Raw genomic sequence first — 14,441 nt, forward strand, 5'->3', positions numbered from 1 at the left:
AGGTTGAGTAAAACCATTCAGTAGTTTTATTATCACTCCTAATCCCGTTAGCGTCTGATCTGTCTTCTACTGAAATGAGAATAAAAATCCTCATTGACTTCAATGGGATCAGGCCCAACTGAAGGATCTGACTCCATAACTTTTTGGTTGCCCCAAAGGAGTCTGTTTGGCCTCTTTCTCCAAAAGCTGGAGTGCCCTAGTAATACTGTTTTTTAACTGTAGTGTATTGTAGCCTGTGTGGCTGTGACCTTGGTAAGTTGACATTTGAGTTCAGAGGTATCTGAGAAGGCTTTGGTATCTACAGGCCCGCCGACAGCAATTCCGAGCCCCAGAACAGAACAGTCAATGACCTCCTTAGAAAGGGATGGCTGAGGTTTGATTCATGCAGGGCGGGTGGGCCCCACGCTGCTGCTGGCTTGTTATGGCATCGCCACATGGGCGCGGAGCTGGACCATGTGCAGCAGCTGGTGCACACATGCATATGCCACGGACACAGTCTACCTGATATTTGTGCAGTGCTGTGCCTGCGCTGGCTGGTGCCCAGCGAGCTGCCGGCTGCATTGCTGGGCGTGCTCTTCTGGCACCGCCAGGGCTTCCACATGCCCTCCCGACTGCCTTTGCCACCACCGGTACCACCCTGTACATGCCTAGGAGCCCTGCGGCCCACCCAAGTGATTTAAAAGGGCCTGGGACTCCTGTCTGCAGCAGTGACGGTAGCCAGGGGCCCCCGGGCAATTGCCCTCTTTCCCCCCCCTTCAGCAGACCTGGGTATCTAGGTTACCTGATGTCATTACACAAGTGGCCAAATCATGACAGTGTAATAAAGTCTCTAACTCTAAAACGTTGATTAGTGAGATTCAGAAATCTTTCCTGTATCATTAGTTACAAAATCTGAGGAGGGCAGGCTCTCTAAATAAGACTCTGGTGACTGGAATCTTTCACAGGGCTTATATTTTCATGGCATTCCGAGGTTTCTCCTTTTAACTAATTTTCAATTCTTTGAACATCCTGTTTGACTATTCCATTAGCATCACCCAGCTCTGGCTTGTCGGGCAATCCTAAAATCTCTCTCTTATCATACCAGCACAATTATAATTTTGACAACTTCCCCCCTGGGGATCAAGCTTACCTTTACCTTTCAGGTTATTCCTTGTGAAAATCAAGAATTTCCCACTCACATGCAGCCCCCTGTTGGCCTCATGAAGATATGACCACTGATGCAAAGCCTATAAGAAATGAGCTAATTCATGATGGTTTGAGGGGAAGATGAGATTTGGCACTCCATATATTTTATAATAGGGTGAGGGGGTGCAAATGTATATAGTATATCCGATTGTGTATTCCTTTCACCCCCACCTTCAGTATGTTGCTGTTTTAGACTGTGACCTCTCTGAAACAGGGACTGTCTACCTGTGTGTTAGAACAGCACCTAGCAAAGGACCACCAGCTTTGAAAAACTATTGCAACTGCCTTTTATTACCTGACAGCCACAAACTTCTAGTCTGGAATGCATGACAGCAATGGCTCATTTTCACAGGGACATGCAGGCAGCTAGCATTTCTTTTAGAAAAGCACTGAATTTTAGTACAAAAATAACTCTTACGCAGGATGATTGGCTATGAAAAGGGCAAATTGAGCTTCAGACCTCCCTGCTTTGAGAGTGTCCCTTAAATTACACGCAAGAGAACACCAAGAAGTTTATCGAGAAGACAGCTGGTATAATTTCATTTCTGTGGCATGATCCACATTCTTTCTCCATTATGGAACGTGCAGAAAGGAGTAGAAGTTCTCTTTTCCCTGCACCACCACTTGAAATGGAATTACCTCTGTGGAGGAGGGACTGCTGCCGACTTGCGTACAGTAAATTGCAAAACTGAGCATGGAGTAGGAAGAGGGTATGTTTTGATCAAGGATACAGCAGCAGACAGACAGTATTAAGAAAAACTCCCCAAAGAGACCTAAATGTCCTCACAGAGTAGAAAAGATCTTCAGATGCCATTTGTGCTTTTGGTACCAGACATTGGAGACTAAAATCTGAAATGCAGAGTCCCTCAACTGCAAGCAGTCAGGGATTTAGATATCTTATTCACTTAAATTGAGAGTGCAAATAACAGCATGTGCAAAACTGGCCACAGAAATGGAAGCCTGGCTATGTCCAGGCTGAAAACTTGGTCTAGAGATCCATTCCAGAGCATCTCAGAGGAATGTCCTCTTTTCCCATTGTCATGGAATGTGCAGAGTGCCCTTTAGCTGTGATCCTCCACCCCAGAGCTGGCTGCATTGTGGTGGTGCTGCATGCTTATAGTTTGTGAAACACTGCAGAACCTTTTGAGATAAAAATACAAAATTTGTGTGTGGGGTGGGGGTTAATTCCTGACCAAAGAGGCCTGCCCCCTTGCACCTAGCTTCACAGAACCTTACATTTATCTCTCCATAAATAGTTATAGATGGTGATTTCATTGGTTTAAAATGTAGTTTGGATGCTGCTTTTGTTTTGATACATGTTAAAAACCCTTTGAGGAAATTTTTAGATCAGCCCAAAGACCTTCACTGGCAGAGATTTGCCTAAACACACTGATGGCGTTCCAGGGTCCAACCAAACTCCCCTGGAAGTCAATGCAGTGTCTTGTCACTCACTTCAATGGAAGCTGAATCCAGCGCTGCTGTTTTTTCTTGATCTAAACTCAGACACTGCAGTGGCATCACCTGGGTTACTTGGTGAAGAAGGAAGTTCATGAGCCTTAGACAGCAATTCATACTCTCTGTTCCTGGTCTCTTAGCTGCACATAGCTGGGGCTAATGGCTACCTGCATGCAGCTGAGATGCTTCTAGACCATGGAGCACGGCTAGACATCCAGGACTGGGATGGCTGGGAACCTCTCCATGCTGCTGCCTTCTGGGGACAGGTAAACATTTTTGTTGAAAGTCTATTTTGTGCGGCTAGTTCACCTTAGTGGGAGGCTGGGGCAGCATTTCAAAGCAGAGGATGAGTGCTCTAACCAGAGAGTGCACATTCTCTTTGTCTGCAAAATCTAGGTGTTCTGTGGGTGCAAGCAGAGCAAGTACTGTGTGGGCAAAACAAGTCCAAACAAGTGCCAAAAAAGCCTTAATAATGCCATGATTCGCTCCCCCTCCCTGCCACACACATACACCAACCAATATTGTGCATATGGCATGTGCTGGAAAACTACTGTTTAGGATGGTTTTCGAATTCTTTGACAATGTCATTGGCACTGTTTCTTGTATTCCTCCACCTGTAATGCGGGGGTCCTAGTTACCAGTTGTGCAGGGCTCAGAAAGCCCTAAAAAAAAGACCTAAAATAGCTTTTTAGATAGCCACATGTTACAGCTTTAAAGTCTGATACCTCAGGCTCTCCCTGGGGTAGAAATGAGTGCAGGTCCCACTGAGGAGCTGGGAATCTCACTGTGCCAGCGTTGGAGGGTTGGAGTGTGTTCTCTGCCTGTACATGTACATACAAGGAATTGATTTGTTCCTAGTATTTTTTTCCTCCAACTCCCACATCTCATGGGTACCTATCTGCTAGTACTGTTCCTTAGGATATACATGCCAGAGTCCGTTGCCGATGGACACAATGCCATCCTGTCAATTAGACATGGAGTGGATTTACTCCCAATTGTGGGGTCCCCACCCATGGTGGGAAATCTTCCAATGGTTGAGCTGGTAGGAACTGTGCTTAATATCTTGCATGGAGATCACTCATACACCTGCCAGCACAGTCAGAGATCTTGGTGTCAATGAATCATGCACCCTGCTGGTCCATAGCTTGCTTTGTCCCTTAGCTCACATGTAGCTACTGATTGCCTAAACCAGGGCTGTGAATATTGCTTTATTCCCCTTGCTGCAGATGCAAATGGCAGAGCTGCTGGTATCCCATGGGGCCAGCCTGAGTGCCAGGACAGCCTTTGACGAGATGCCAATAGGTGAGTTCAAATTCTCTCCTTTGTAAGGGTATTTCTGATCTTGGCGAAATCCCTAGGATTTCTCCAGACAGCACAAAGAAACCAGGTTGCCTCTTAGCCTGCTGGAGTTCAGGGCTTAAATTTTAAAAGTCTTGATTCTTTTCAAGTGACTTAAAAGCATAAGTCCCATTGAAAGTCAATGGGACTTAAGAGTGTAAGTGCCTCAGTCACTTCAGTGCTTTTGAAAATGTTACCTTTGCTCTTGAAGCATCAGTCTCTCCTCCGTACACCCCTTCCCATGTGTCTCCATCTCCATCTCCACCTGCCCGCTGCAGAACTGTGAAAGATTTGCTGCTTTTCTGGTCTTCTGCACCTACTCTTTGCAGCCCGAAGAATGTGGTTTTTATTACCCTGGTGTGTTGTGGCTAGATTCCAAGCCAGTTTGGTGTGGAGTGGAAAGTGGGGAGATAGGGAAGTCTGACACCTTGACTTCCAGTCTCTATTTCTAAGAATCCTATCCCCAGCTGCTGACCTACTGTCATTGTGTGTCCACTGGTAAATACAGAAATTCTCAAAGGCTTCTTCCCTTCCCCAAGACCATCCATGTGATTCCAGGATTCACCCTGCATTTCTAGAATATCAAAATACAAAGCAATGGTAAAAACATCTCTTCCCCTTTGTGATGTGAGGTACAATACACTGCACAGAAGAGAGGGATCAGGTCAGTCTCTCTGGCCATTGCAGAGCTAAATTCCACAGCATATTCTCCGGTGCTTTTTTTCCAGTCCTGTTTTAGGTGCCCCAGACAATGCTGCTTCCACCAATTGCCTTAGGGACTGGCATTCCTGTTCTGCTTGCATTTTCCTTCTCAATTCTATTTCATTATCTCTACCAAACTGTGAAGACCAAGAAGGCACAGCTTTGAGGGTGGCACAGAAGTGTCTAATTATGGTAGTTATCATGTGTGCTCCCAGTAGCCCCCACTCTCCCTGTTCCATTCAGCTGACTTTATCACATTAGTGCAGCCCTGTTCATGGCTTGGTTTGGTTTGCATGTGCTGTAGACTTGTGTGAAGAAGAGGAGTTCAAAGTGTTACTGCTGGAGCTGAAACATAAGCATGATGTGATCATGAAATCCCAGATGAGGCACAAGTCCTCCCTCAGCAGGAGGACCTCCAGCACGGGAAGCCGAGGGTGAGTCCAAAATTGATCTTCCCACAGATCATGCCACACACTAGACTGGATATCACCTTTGCTGTCCCAAACTTGAAAGCAGAATACCCAGTATTCAGTATGATCAGATACAAAGCTGTCTGCTCTGAAGTTCAGTGGACTCTCCAAAAGGCTGAAACTGGGCCAATTGTTCAGTGAGCTTTTTTGGGGGAGATTGTGCTGCTTCTAGAAAAGTAGGCTCCATGATGCAATGCATCAGACAGTGTAGGAAAACATAATAGGTGATAAGGGAGTTTCCCATCTCCTAAATCATTGGTATTTGTTCCATCATTGATTAATGCTTTGAAAAGATCTTCTTGTGCATTATAGTTCTAATGACTGGAGATGTGGGGAAAAGCTGAGGTATAGCAATAGGTAACATAAAGACAGAACCCTGATACTCTTCTGCAAGTTGACTGAACACGCAGTCTACCTAGAATATTCTTTTTCTTTATGAATTTAGAGTAGCAGTTCTCAAGCTATGGCTGCAGATCTCCACTGGACCAGTCCGCAGGTCCTCTCCTAGAACAAAACAAATGAATAAAGCACCAGGGAAGGTTAGGTGGAAAGCTGTCCACTAGCAGAGCTGTATGCGAGATCTCATCTTCTGAACCCAAATCCTCTTTGAAAAAATCCTTTACCATTTCTATGCTTCCCTTTCCTCCCTGCAATGTGGGAGTTAGGGACCTTTTCTACCTCACATGAGTGCTCAGAGGCTTAATTCATGTTTGTAACATGCTCCTTGACACTGATGGAAGATGCTGTAAAGTGCAAGAAGGATATGAAGGAGCTATCGTGTGAGGAGGAGCCCCCTCACTGCCCCATCTTGCTAAAGTCTTTGCTCCCTGTTTCTCTCCTTCAGGAAGGTGGTGAGGAGGGCGAGTCTTTCGGACCGGACCAACCTTTACAGGAAGGAGTATGAGAAGGAGGCCATTGTCTGGCAGCAAATGGGAGCAACGGAAGAACAGAGAAACTCAAGCTATGCTGGAGAAATCATGGAGGCTCGATCTGACCAAGAGAACACAGATCCAGTAAGGAACCAAATTCATATTCTAGTTTCTTATCAAAATTCATAAAGAGCCTCAAACCAGAATTGTGAATGGGCGTGTTGGTTATGAGTACTTGTACTTGTGTGAGAACCTAGATTATATTAAAGACAATGTTAAGGGCACACATTTAAATACAAGGCCAGATTCTGGTTCCAGCTACGCTAGTGCAAATCAGGAGTACCGCCCAGGAAGTGAAAGGAATGATGTGGGATTCACATCAAAATAAATGAGGACAGAATCTGACCCAAAAAGTCAGGCAATTGCAAAAACTCATGTTCTCATATAACAGTGTGTATTTTTATGTGCATTTAATGGACCTTATGTAGGTGCAATGTGGGTGGGCCAATGTTTCTAGAAGAACTTGTTCTTGGACTCTCTGGTAATCTTTATTTAATTCAGTTACCATCATGTTGAACTAACACAAGTTTTTTGCATTTAATTGCCTTGGTTTTGAAAAAGAAAACAAATGTGAAACTGTCTTTCTATGTTAACTTTTAACTGGTCCCAGTTAGGATTTGAAGTTCACACATTAATGAAATAATAGGGCTGGGGATAGGTAATTTCACCTCTTTACTGCTACTCTTTGGCTGCAGGAATGGATTAAAAGGGACTGGCCTGGACTAGGAAGCTGTGGAAGGGATGGATTGTACACTGGGAGCTGCTTCTCTTTAATGTTTTCTCATTACAGAATTCAGTGCTGGAGAAGTCTATGCTCCTTCCTGAGTTAGCTACCAAAAGCACACAGAGTGACCCTGAATCCTCCCTCCAGAATGGACTCAGGGCATCAGCCAGCACTTACCAGTACTCGGTTTCCAACGGGGACGTCTGGAAAATGCACACAGCTCCAGACTGTAATACAAGTCAAGCCCTGCCCTACAGCAGCCCCGGTGACCCCGACTCTCAGCAAATCTGGGGTGGCTACAAGGATCGCAGCCATCAAACACTTTCTGAACTGAAGCGGCAGCGGGCTGCAGCTAAGCTGCTTAACCACCCCTTTCTCAGCACCCACTTTGGCACTAGTGTGAGTGGGGTAGTTGAGAATGGGGGCGAGGCCAAGGAGCACCTGATTGATTCCAGGACTTCTCCCTACAGTTCCAATGGGACATCCGTTTATTACACAGCATCCAGTGGCGATCCCCCTCTCTTGAAATTCAAAGCTCCCATGGATGAAATGGAGGAGAAAGTGCACGGGTGCTGCAGGATTTCCTAGTGTCATCCATGTCTCACCTCAGAGGAGACTAAAAGTGGATGGCCAGGTTAGCTTTATTACTGAGGATGGGCTGTTTCCATCCCCACATGGAGGGAACTCAGTTTAGTTACATAGGACTTGATGGGGCCGGCCTCATTCATCTTGAATAGTACCTTACCCTGCCAGTAACCCCACTGCAATCAAATGAGCAAGGCTGGCAGAGTGAGGCCCATAGTGGAGAAATGAAGTACACATCCTTGCGTGCAGTAAAAAAAAAGCTACCCTACTCTTCCTCATGGCAGTGTTATGAAAGAGACAGTGGGGGGCTCTCCACTGTAAATCATGCAGGGTCTTTGAAAGACAAAACCATCTGAATTAGAGTCCTCCCTTTCTGTGCCTCGTGCTGGGAGCCACCCAGCTTCTGGAATGAGACATGCGGGGCCTGCCTTTCACTCATGGATGTGATAGGTGTCTCCCTTGAGAATGTGTGGCCAGCCCTCTGCACTTGTGCAAACAGCCCAGGAGTTGCAAGTGCAGACTTTGTGAGTCTTTAGTATGTTTCATTTGCTTACACAGGTGAAGCTGGGCATATCCCCAGTGCATGTACTTCGGGAAGTTGTGTGATGCGTGCATTGTGTGATGCCTGACAGCCCACTGTCAAAAGTGGCAAACTAGTTTGTGGCCTACTCTAATTGAAAGCAGGGGCTTTGCAGTGCCATCAGGTTTGAAGCAGAACTCCTGATGGAAATCCAATAGAATAAACTCTGGCAATAAAATGCTGACTGAAAGGGTCAATAATGGGATAGAAACAAATTACTTGCATTACTAAGACCCTTAGATTAGTGAAATCCATTCAGTTTTAACAATCTCACCTTCCCTGTTGGTGCTGCGTTTTACACTCTATGCTTCACTCAGCTTAAAAACTAGAATGGTCTCTGTAGCTTTCTGTCTCTCCTGCACTGTGAGAGTGCTATTGTATTTGGGTTTCCAGAACCGTAGGGCTCTGTTTAAATTAGGAAGGAAGGGGAAAGAAATACCTGCTTCCAGTAAAAATGGCATGGAAACATTTCCAGCCACACTAGGTTTTGACACTCTTGTGTGTGAACCTGTGTTCTTGGGGCTAAGCTGCTCGAGCATCTAAATCTGTAAATGCTAAGTTGTTGCTTTTGGTTGTAGAGCATCACAGTAGGATGGAAACTTTTTAACATTTTTTCCCAGCATTCCAGTGTTTTTTTTCAGACCCTGTGCTGGGGTCACCAGCAGCAGTATGGTAGCTGCCAGCAAAAGGCTCAGAAATAGTTATCTTGTATGAGAGAGAAAGTGGCTTCTATCACTGAGCAAAAGCCAGCATGCAGCAGTGAAGTTTGGAGTGGTCTAGTGCAGCGCTGTTGGATAGGAAGCCAGCACCAGTGTTTCAGGGTAGCATGTGTTAACTGTGTGCCAGGCTGCATTTGTGGAATCTGTGGCTTGGTGTAACAAGGAGTGTGCTATTGGCAGGCCAGTTTCTGCAGTTGCCCTTCAGGGAGCAGAACCCTCACCTGAAAGGTGCTGTCCCCTTGCTGCTACCAATCAGCAGAGCATCAGCTATAGGGAAGTGGACATGAGAGTTCAGAATAAACAGGCAAAATATTTAAAAAATGTTTTAAGTTGCATCTGGAAATATTTGTCTGCACAAAGGGGCCATTGCACAGTCTGTGTCTGTGAATTTTGTGTTGTAGATGCAGCTTAGGCCCCAGTCTTAAAAAACACAGTGTTGTTTGGGTTCCTGATGCCGCTCTGAGCCATCACTGGATAGAATCCTGCTCACAGCTCTGTATCTATGCTCCAGCTAAGCATCTGCTGTAGACCACACAACTTCCATGCATATTTCTCTCTTTCCAGCTGCTATTTGAGAGCGATACTGTATTCCCTTCTGGTAAGGGACTTTTAATGTACCTTTCTCTTCTGACTCCCCCCACACCCATCCTTTCAACTGTTTATGGCTTGGAAAACAGGAGACGCTGGCCTAAAGATGAGGCAGCGTGTTAGTGAAGCCGTCCCACAACTAGAAACATTGTTCCATCTCTACAAGGGAGACTAGTAGTGTGATAGTGAGACGTGTGGTGTTATAATGAACAGGGGCTTTTTGACAGTGATGGGACCCAGAGTTGCACTATCGTTATATGGGGGAAAGGAAACAAGAGCTGAAGAGCTAAAAGCCACATGTCAGGTTGTCTGGAGGCGCCCCCTGCCCATCCTTGCTTTGTTTACTTCAGAGTTGAATTTGATGTAGCACTTTTTTGAATGGAGCCAGTGTCTGCAGTGCCATATCCAGTGGCACTGGGATTTGGGCCCATCTCGCCCTCTGCTAGAGAAGGCAGGACATTGCACATTATAGTATCTGCCCCCCAGGCAGGGGAGATGAGCCTCTGTTACCACAAGGAAGGTACCAGGGTGTATTGGCAGGTCTTAGGGCTTCCTGTCAGGCTGATGAATTTTGGCATAGGGATAGAAAGTCAGGTCAGATTTCAGAAAGTCTGTTACAGCGAAGGCATCTTTTCCTAATGTATTTAATAATGTACCTAGTCACTCCTCCCCGTTATCCCAGGGATCCTGCCTGACACTCCTGCCCCATTTTCAAGGGGCCAACCTGTTATTCCTGTTCCATTTCCTGATGCCCTGCCTGCCTTGGAACTCTACTGCTGCATTGTTTGAACTTGTATGATTAAAAACAAACAAACCAACCACCCTCTAAGGTTATTGGGACATCAGGGAGCTTAGCTCCTATTCTCCCAACTTAAAGAAGTTGAGCAGATAATTGAAGAGTCCTATGCAGTAGAGGTGACTGTGTTGGAGGGTGTATGTAGGTCTGGTGGTGTCATATGATTACCCAGAGTTCCAGGGAGTGGAACATCCAAGAAAACTTGATGTGGTCTTAGCAAGTGTAGCTTCGATATCATGGAATGAAGGCATTCCCCTTTTACCAGCTCTTGAATGTCCTTTTCCCATTTACCTGGGAGAAAGACATCACTCCCCTCACCACCACTGGAATGAGAATTGCTGGAGCAGAATTAGCCTGGTGTTGCTGCACATCATTTGCAGCCTGTGCTAAACTTTGAACAGTTGTTATCTATATTCCCAGTGATAGATGATATCAGGTCATGGCCTGTTCCTTCTCACTCACACCAGCCGTAAATCAGAAGTGACTCCAATTAAGTCAGATTACAACGGTGAAAGTGAGAGGAGTATTGGGCTTTACATCTCATTCCAGCAAATAGAAAGCAGACACTTGAATGCAATGGAATTATATAGTTTGGGGCTTGCTTTCATTGACAGTGGTTACTACACTAAAGCAATGTGAACCCAGCGTAATTTAGACAAATAGCTCTGATGCATCAATATGACATCGCTGATTAACGTAATCTCCAGAATTTCGTTATTCCAGCTCATGTTGTGATGTCTAACTAAGCAACAATGGCTTTACTATCCGGGGGTGTGGAAGAGAAGAGATGCTACATGCTCTAGGTTGCACAAATATTCCCTTAATTGGACTGCTGTGACATTGTAACCATAAAATTGGCCTTAGAGCTGCTTAATTTGCCTGTTATGGCTCTGAGGCTGTAAATATGACCTTGGTGATAACTTGTAATTTATCTCCAATTTATCTCAGAACTGAGAAGAGACAGAAACTAGTGAATGCATCAGGAGCTGCACCAGGGCAGTGATGAGCTTTATCTACCATTGGTGCATGTAGGGATTTGGGAATGGGATAGTCAATCTAGGGTCCTTTCCATGGCTACTTAAGAATGTGAATCAATTTGACAGCTTGGGATGAGTTTTCAAACAAGGGCATGAAGGACTTCCTGGCTGGAATGCCTGGATGGCCATGGGACACCAGCAGGGATACATGGGCAGGGCGTAGACAACTTAAACATGTGTGCGAAGTGGTGATAGTAAGCACCAAATGGATAATTCTGAGCACAGAATGGGGACTTAATCCACCTGCAAGTATTTATTTGGTCGCTGCAAATGCAGGTTTTCATGGGTAGGGTAGTTTCACAGACACGTCTGTAGACATGTTGCAAGTTCCCTCCTTTAAGAATATAGTCCTTATTCATTTATAAAAAGCTCTATAGCTAGAGCAGTTATGCTAAAGCCTGTAATATCTTGCACTTGGGGGCCATTCCAGTAGGATGCTTTGATTATTTTGTGGCTTACAATAGCAGACACTCGACTACTTTGTTGGAGATTTTAGTGCCACTAAAAAGTTGCTGAGAATAGAAACCATCTCAGGATTTGCATGTCTAGCACTTAGGTTAGCAGAAAATTTTTCTTCTTTTTTAATGTTCTGTTCTTGGCCAAACCATTCAAGCTCTGTTTCCCCTAAAGTCTACACAGCTGTCTGGCCCTGCCTCTTTGGTACAATCCTCTCCTTCATGCATGTTCCCCTATAGGCAAGGGCAGCCTGGCTCTGTTAAAATCTGAGTAACAGTGGGGAAGCCGGTCAGACTCTAGCTGTCTTAGACATGAGCCCAGGGTGTAAATTTCAGATCCACCTTCCCCCAAGCTTTTGAGGAGGTTGAATCCAGTCACCATCCAGTTATTAGTCACCACAGCCAGAGTGCTGTGTATGGGCACAACCTTACTGCATGCAAGCCTTCATGATACACTGGGGCCCTAGTTCTGCTAGCAAACTAATGCGGAGTTGGAGAGAGCTCCATCTGCCATGCTGAAGGACCTTCTTCAGATGCATAATAGTGCCTGGGAGCAGTCTCTGCCAGCTCTTGATCCAGCCAAGCAATAGGCATAGCAATAGACTATTAATTGTTAGCGATGGGCTTGAACTATAAAGTTTGGTTCTCATTTCAGACCTAGATCCAGACTTTCCCCTTCAAGATGTTGAAATTTCTTGTCTCAGTTGAGCTCTTATAGCAAGGCCTCAGTTTGGACCTGGATCTGAATTCCTTCCAAAGTTTTGGACGGTTTGAGTCTAGTGTTCTAGCTTGGGCTCTGATGGGATGTTACACAGGGCAGAGAATCCCCTGTGTTACGGAAGGGTGGGGATGATGGTCACAGGGAGAGTTCGGGTAAATAGCAGTAATGAGACAGGGCAATACCTAATGGGTATGATGAATTCTGTTAACGCAAAGTGGCTTTTGGCTGATAAGTTTGTAGGTAGATGTGAGCATTTATAATCCCCTAAATTGCATTGAGCCTCATTCTTAGCACACTTCAACTTGATGTTGGGCATCTGTTCTCACAGCCTTGTGTTGAAACGTTATCAGTCATATACTGAAATAGGAATACTCCACCATGGGAAGCACTAGAATTATTCTTTAGCAGATCTCAGTGGCTTAATTGGTGTTAGCCTGCCTCGAGGTGTTCTCTGTGTCTATGGGTATATCTATGTACTACTATGCTGGCTACAAAATAGCTCTGTACAGTTGGCTTCAATTGTTTTGACAAAATGGCTTTTCTAAGGAAAATCTTTTTTTTTCAAAATTTCACTTCCTATACAATTTTTCAATTTGAACTGTAGATTTTTGTTTTGCTTCTTTTGTTCCCCCATCTCTTTCTCTGCTTTTCCGGTGAGAGAGGGAATCTTCCCTCCCACCCAGCCCAAAAAATTGTATTTGAATTGAAATAAAACAGATTTTCTGCAGTCCTGTGATACCTGGAATAAAAACACAATGAGTTCTAGTTTTGTTAGTTTGGGGCTATGGTCTAATCTTACTTGTACAGCACCATGAGAGGTTGGTTTAGGTTAGCTGGGACGGGCCAGGAAGCATGGAAGGTTATACTCAGGCCTGGCATACACCTGAGTTTCAGCTCTGGCTCCTGTCCACTGGCCGTGACTTGATTTCAACATCAAGTTTGGTGCCAGCATTAAAATCTTTATTCTTTCTCTAGCTTTGATGTCCTGGTGCAAGCATTATGAGCACTAAATGTTCTTCCTAAAGTATTACCTTACTAGTAACTGACTGGTTTATAAATGAAAACTTGTGTAAGGTAAAAACTCCAGGTTAGCTTTGGTTTTCTTGGGTCATGAGATACGCAATGAGATCCAAGTCCTTGTGTATTTTAACAGATGATATTGGCACATCACGTTCTCTCCACAAAAGATATTATATTATTGTACGGTAAGTGCCCAAACACAGTGGTAGTATTACAAGCTGTAGTCCATTACTACTGGACACTGTAATATTTCTGAGGCTGTAGAATGGGGTTTGGAGTTATTGAGCAGTTTCTAGGCCTGATCCTGCTGTCTTCATGCAGGTAAAGCTGCCAATGTACAGTTGCCTACACAGGAAGAGTAGGATTGGATTCTTTACGGGTGCATCTGCTGCAGCAAACTTACAACTTGTAATTCTCCTCTGTTGCAGTTCTATTGGTGGTAGCAATGGTGGGGGTCTAGAAAGAAGAGTCGGGCATTTTAGTTATCTGGTGTTCAACCCCGTGCCTGAGCCCCGTCTATACTCCATCCTCCACCTGAGCCAGTGGAGAACAGGTTTTCAGATAGCCAATGTGGATGCACCCTTAGGTGAGCCTTATCTGACTTCTCAGCATCTAGACTGCAATTTTGTTGGTTTTTCCAGGAGGAAGAAGCAGTGAACTAACTTCAGTGGCATCTGTGGGCCTTGTACAGCTAGGTTCAGCTGCTGCATATCCAGGACATGTCAAAAGGATGCCCAGCCCTCTGCAATAACTCATGACTCCATTGAGCTGTAGTAAATGATGTACAAATAAAACTTGACAAAATGTATTTTATGTGAAAAAACAATGTAAGAGAACTGTATATTGTATTAGCAGCTTTGTGTATAAAAATGGCATTTTGGCAATCAGAGTAATATATTTAAAACTTTTTAAAAAAGGATATTTGATATTGTATGGAATTAACTTCATATTGCTACTGTAAGTATGAAAAGATGGTTTTTTAACATGTTGAAGTAATGCATTAAATATCAAACTGTATGTAAATCTCATGCCAACAGGATATGTATGACAGTATTAGCATTTGACTTCTCAGTGTCTTTAACAGAATGATTGAATTTTTTAATTAAAAAAAATATTAAATTTCTTTTGATAATACGA

General features: G+C 44.5%; 1 protein-coding gene across 2 annotated transcripts in view; it reads left to right on the top strand.

The window, feature by feature from the left end:
• PPP1R16B (protein phosphatase 1 regulatory subunit 16B) overlaps positions 1 to 14,441 on the top strand; it is a 102,236-nt gene extending 87,795 nt beyond the window's left edge. Inside the window, exons 7-12 of one of the 2 annotated variants that reach the window (XR_007768456.1) lie at positions 2,781 to 2,906; positions 3,867 to 3,942; positions 4,985 to 5,114; positions 5,995 to 6,163; positions 6,870 to 7,923; positions 13,946 to 14,441. Coding sequence is in view for 1 of the 2 variants with exons in the window: in XM_050917360.1 (XP_050773317.1) it covers positions 2,781 to 2,906; positions 3,867 to 3,942; positions 4,985 to 5,114; positions 5,995 to 6,163; positions 6,870 to 7,391 (1,023 nt within the window). In the remaining variant the exon portion in view is untranslated. Of the gene's footprint in view, positions 1 to 2,780; positions 2,907 to 3,866; positions 3,943 to 4,984; positions 5,115 to 5,994; positions 6,164 to 6,869 lie in introns of both variants that reach the window. The other variant, XM_050917360.1, reaches the window with a different exon arrangement.

Source organism: Gopherus flavomarginatus, chromosome 11 (genome assembly GCF_025201925.1).
Source record: "Gopherus flavomarginatus isolate rGopFla2 chromosome 11, rGopFla2.mat.asm, whole genome shotgun sequence".
NCBI lineage: Eukaryota > Metazoa > Chordata > Testudines > Testudinidae > Gopherus > Gopherus flavomarginatus.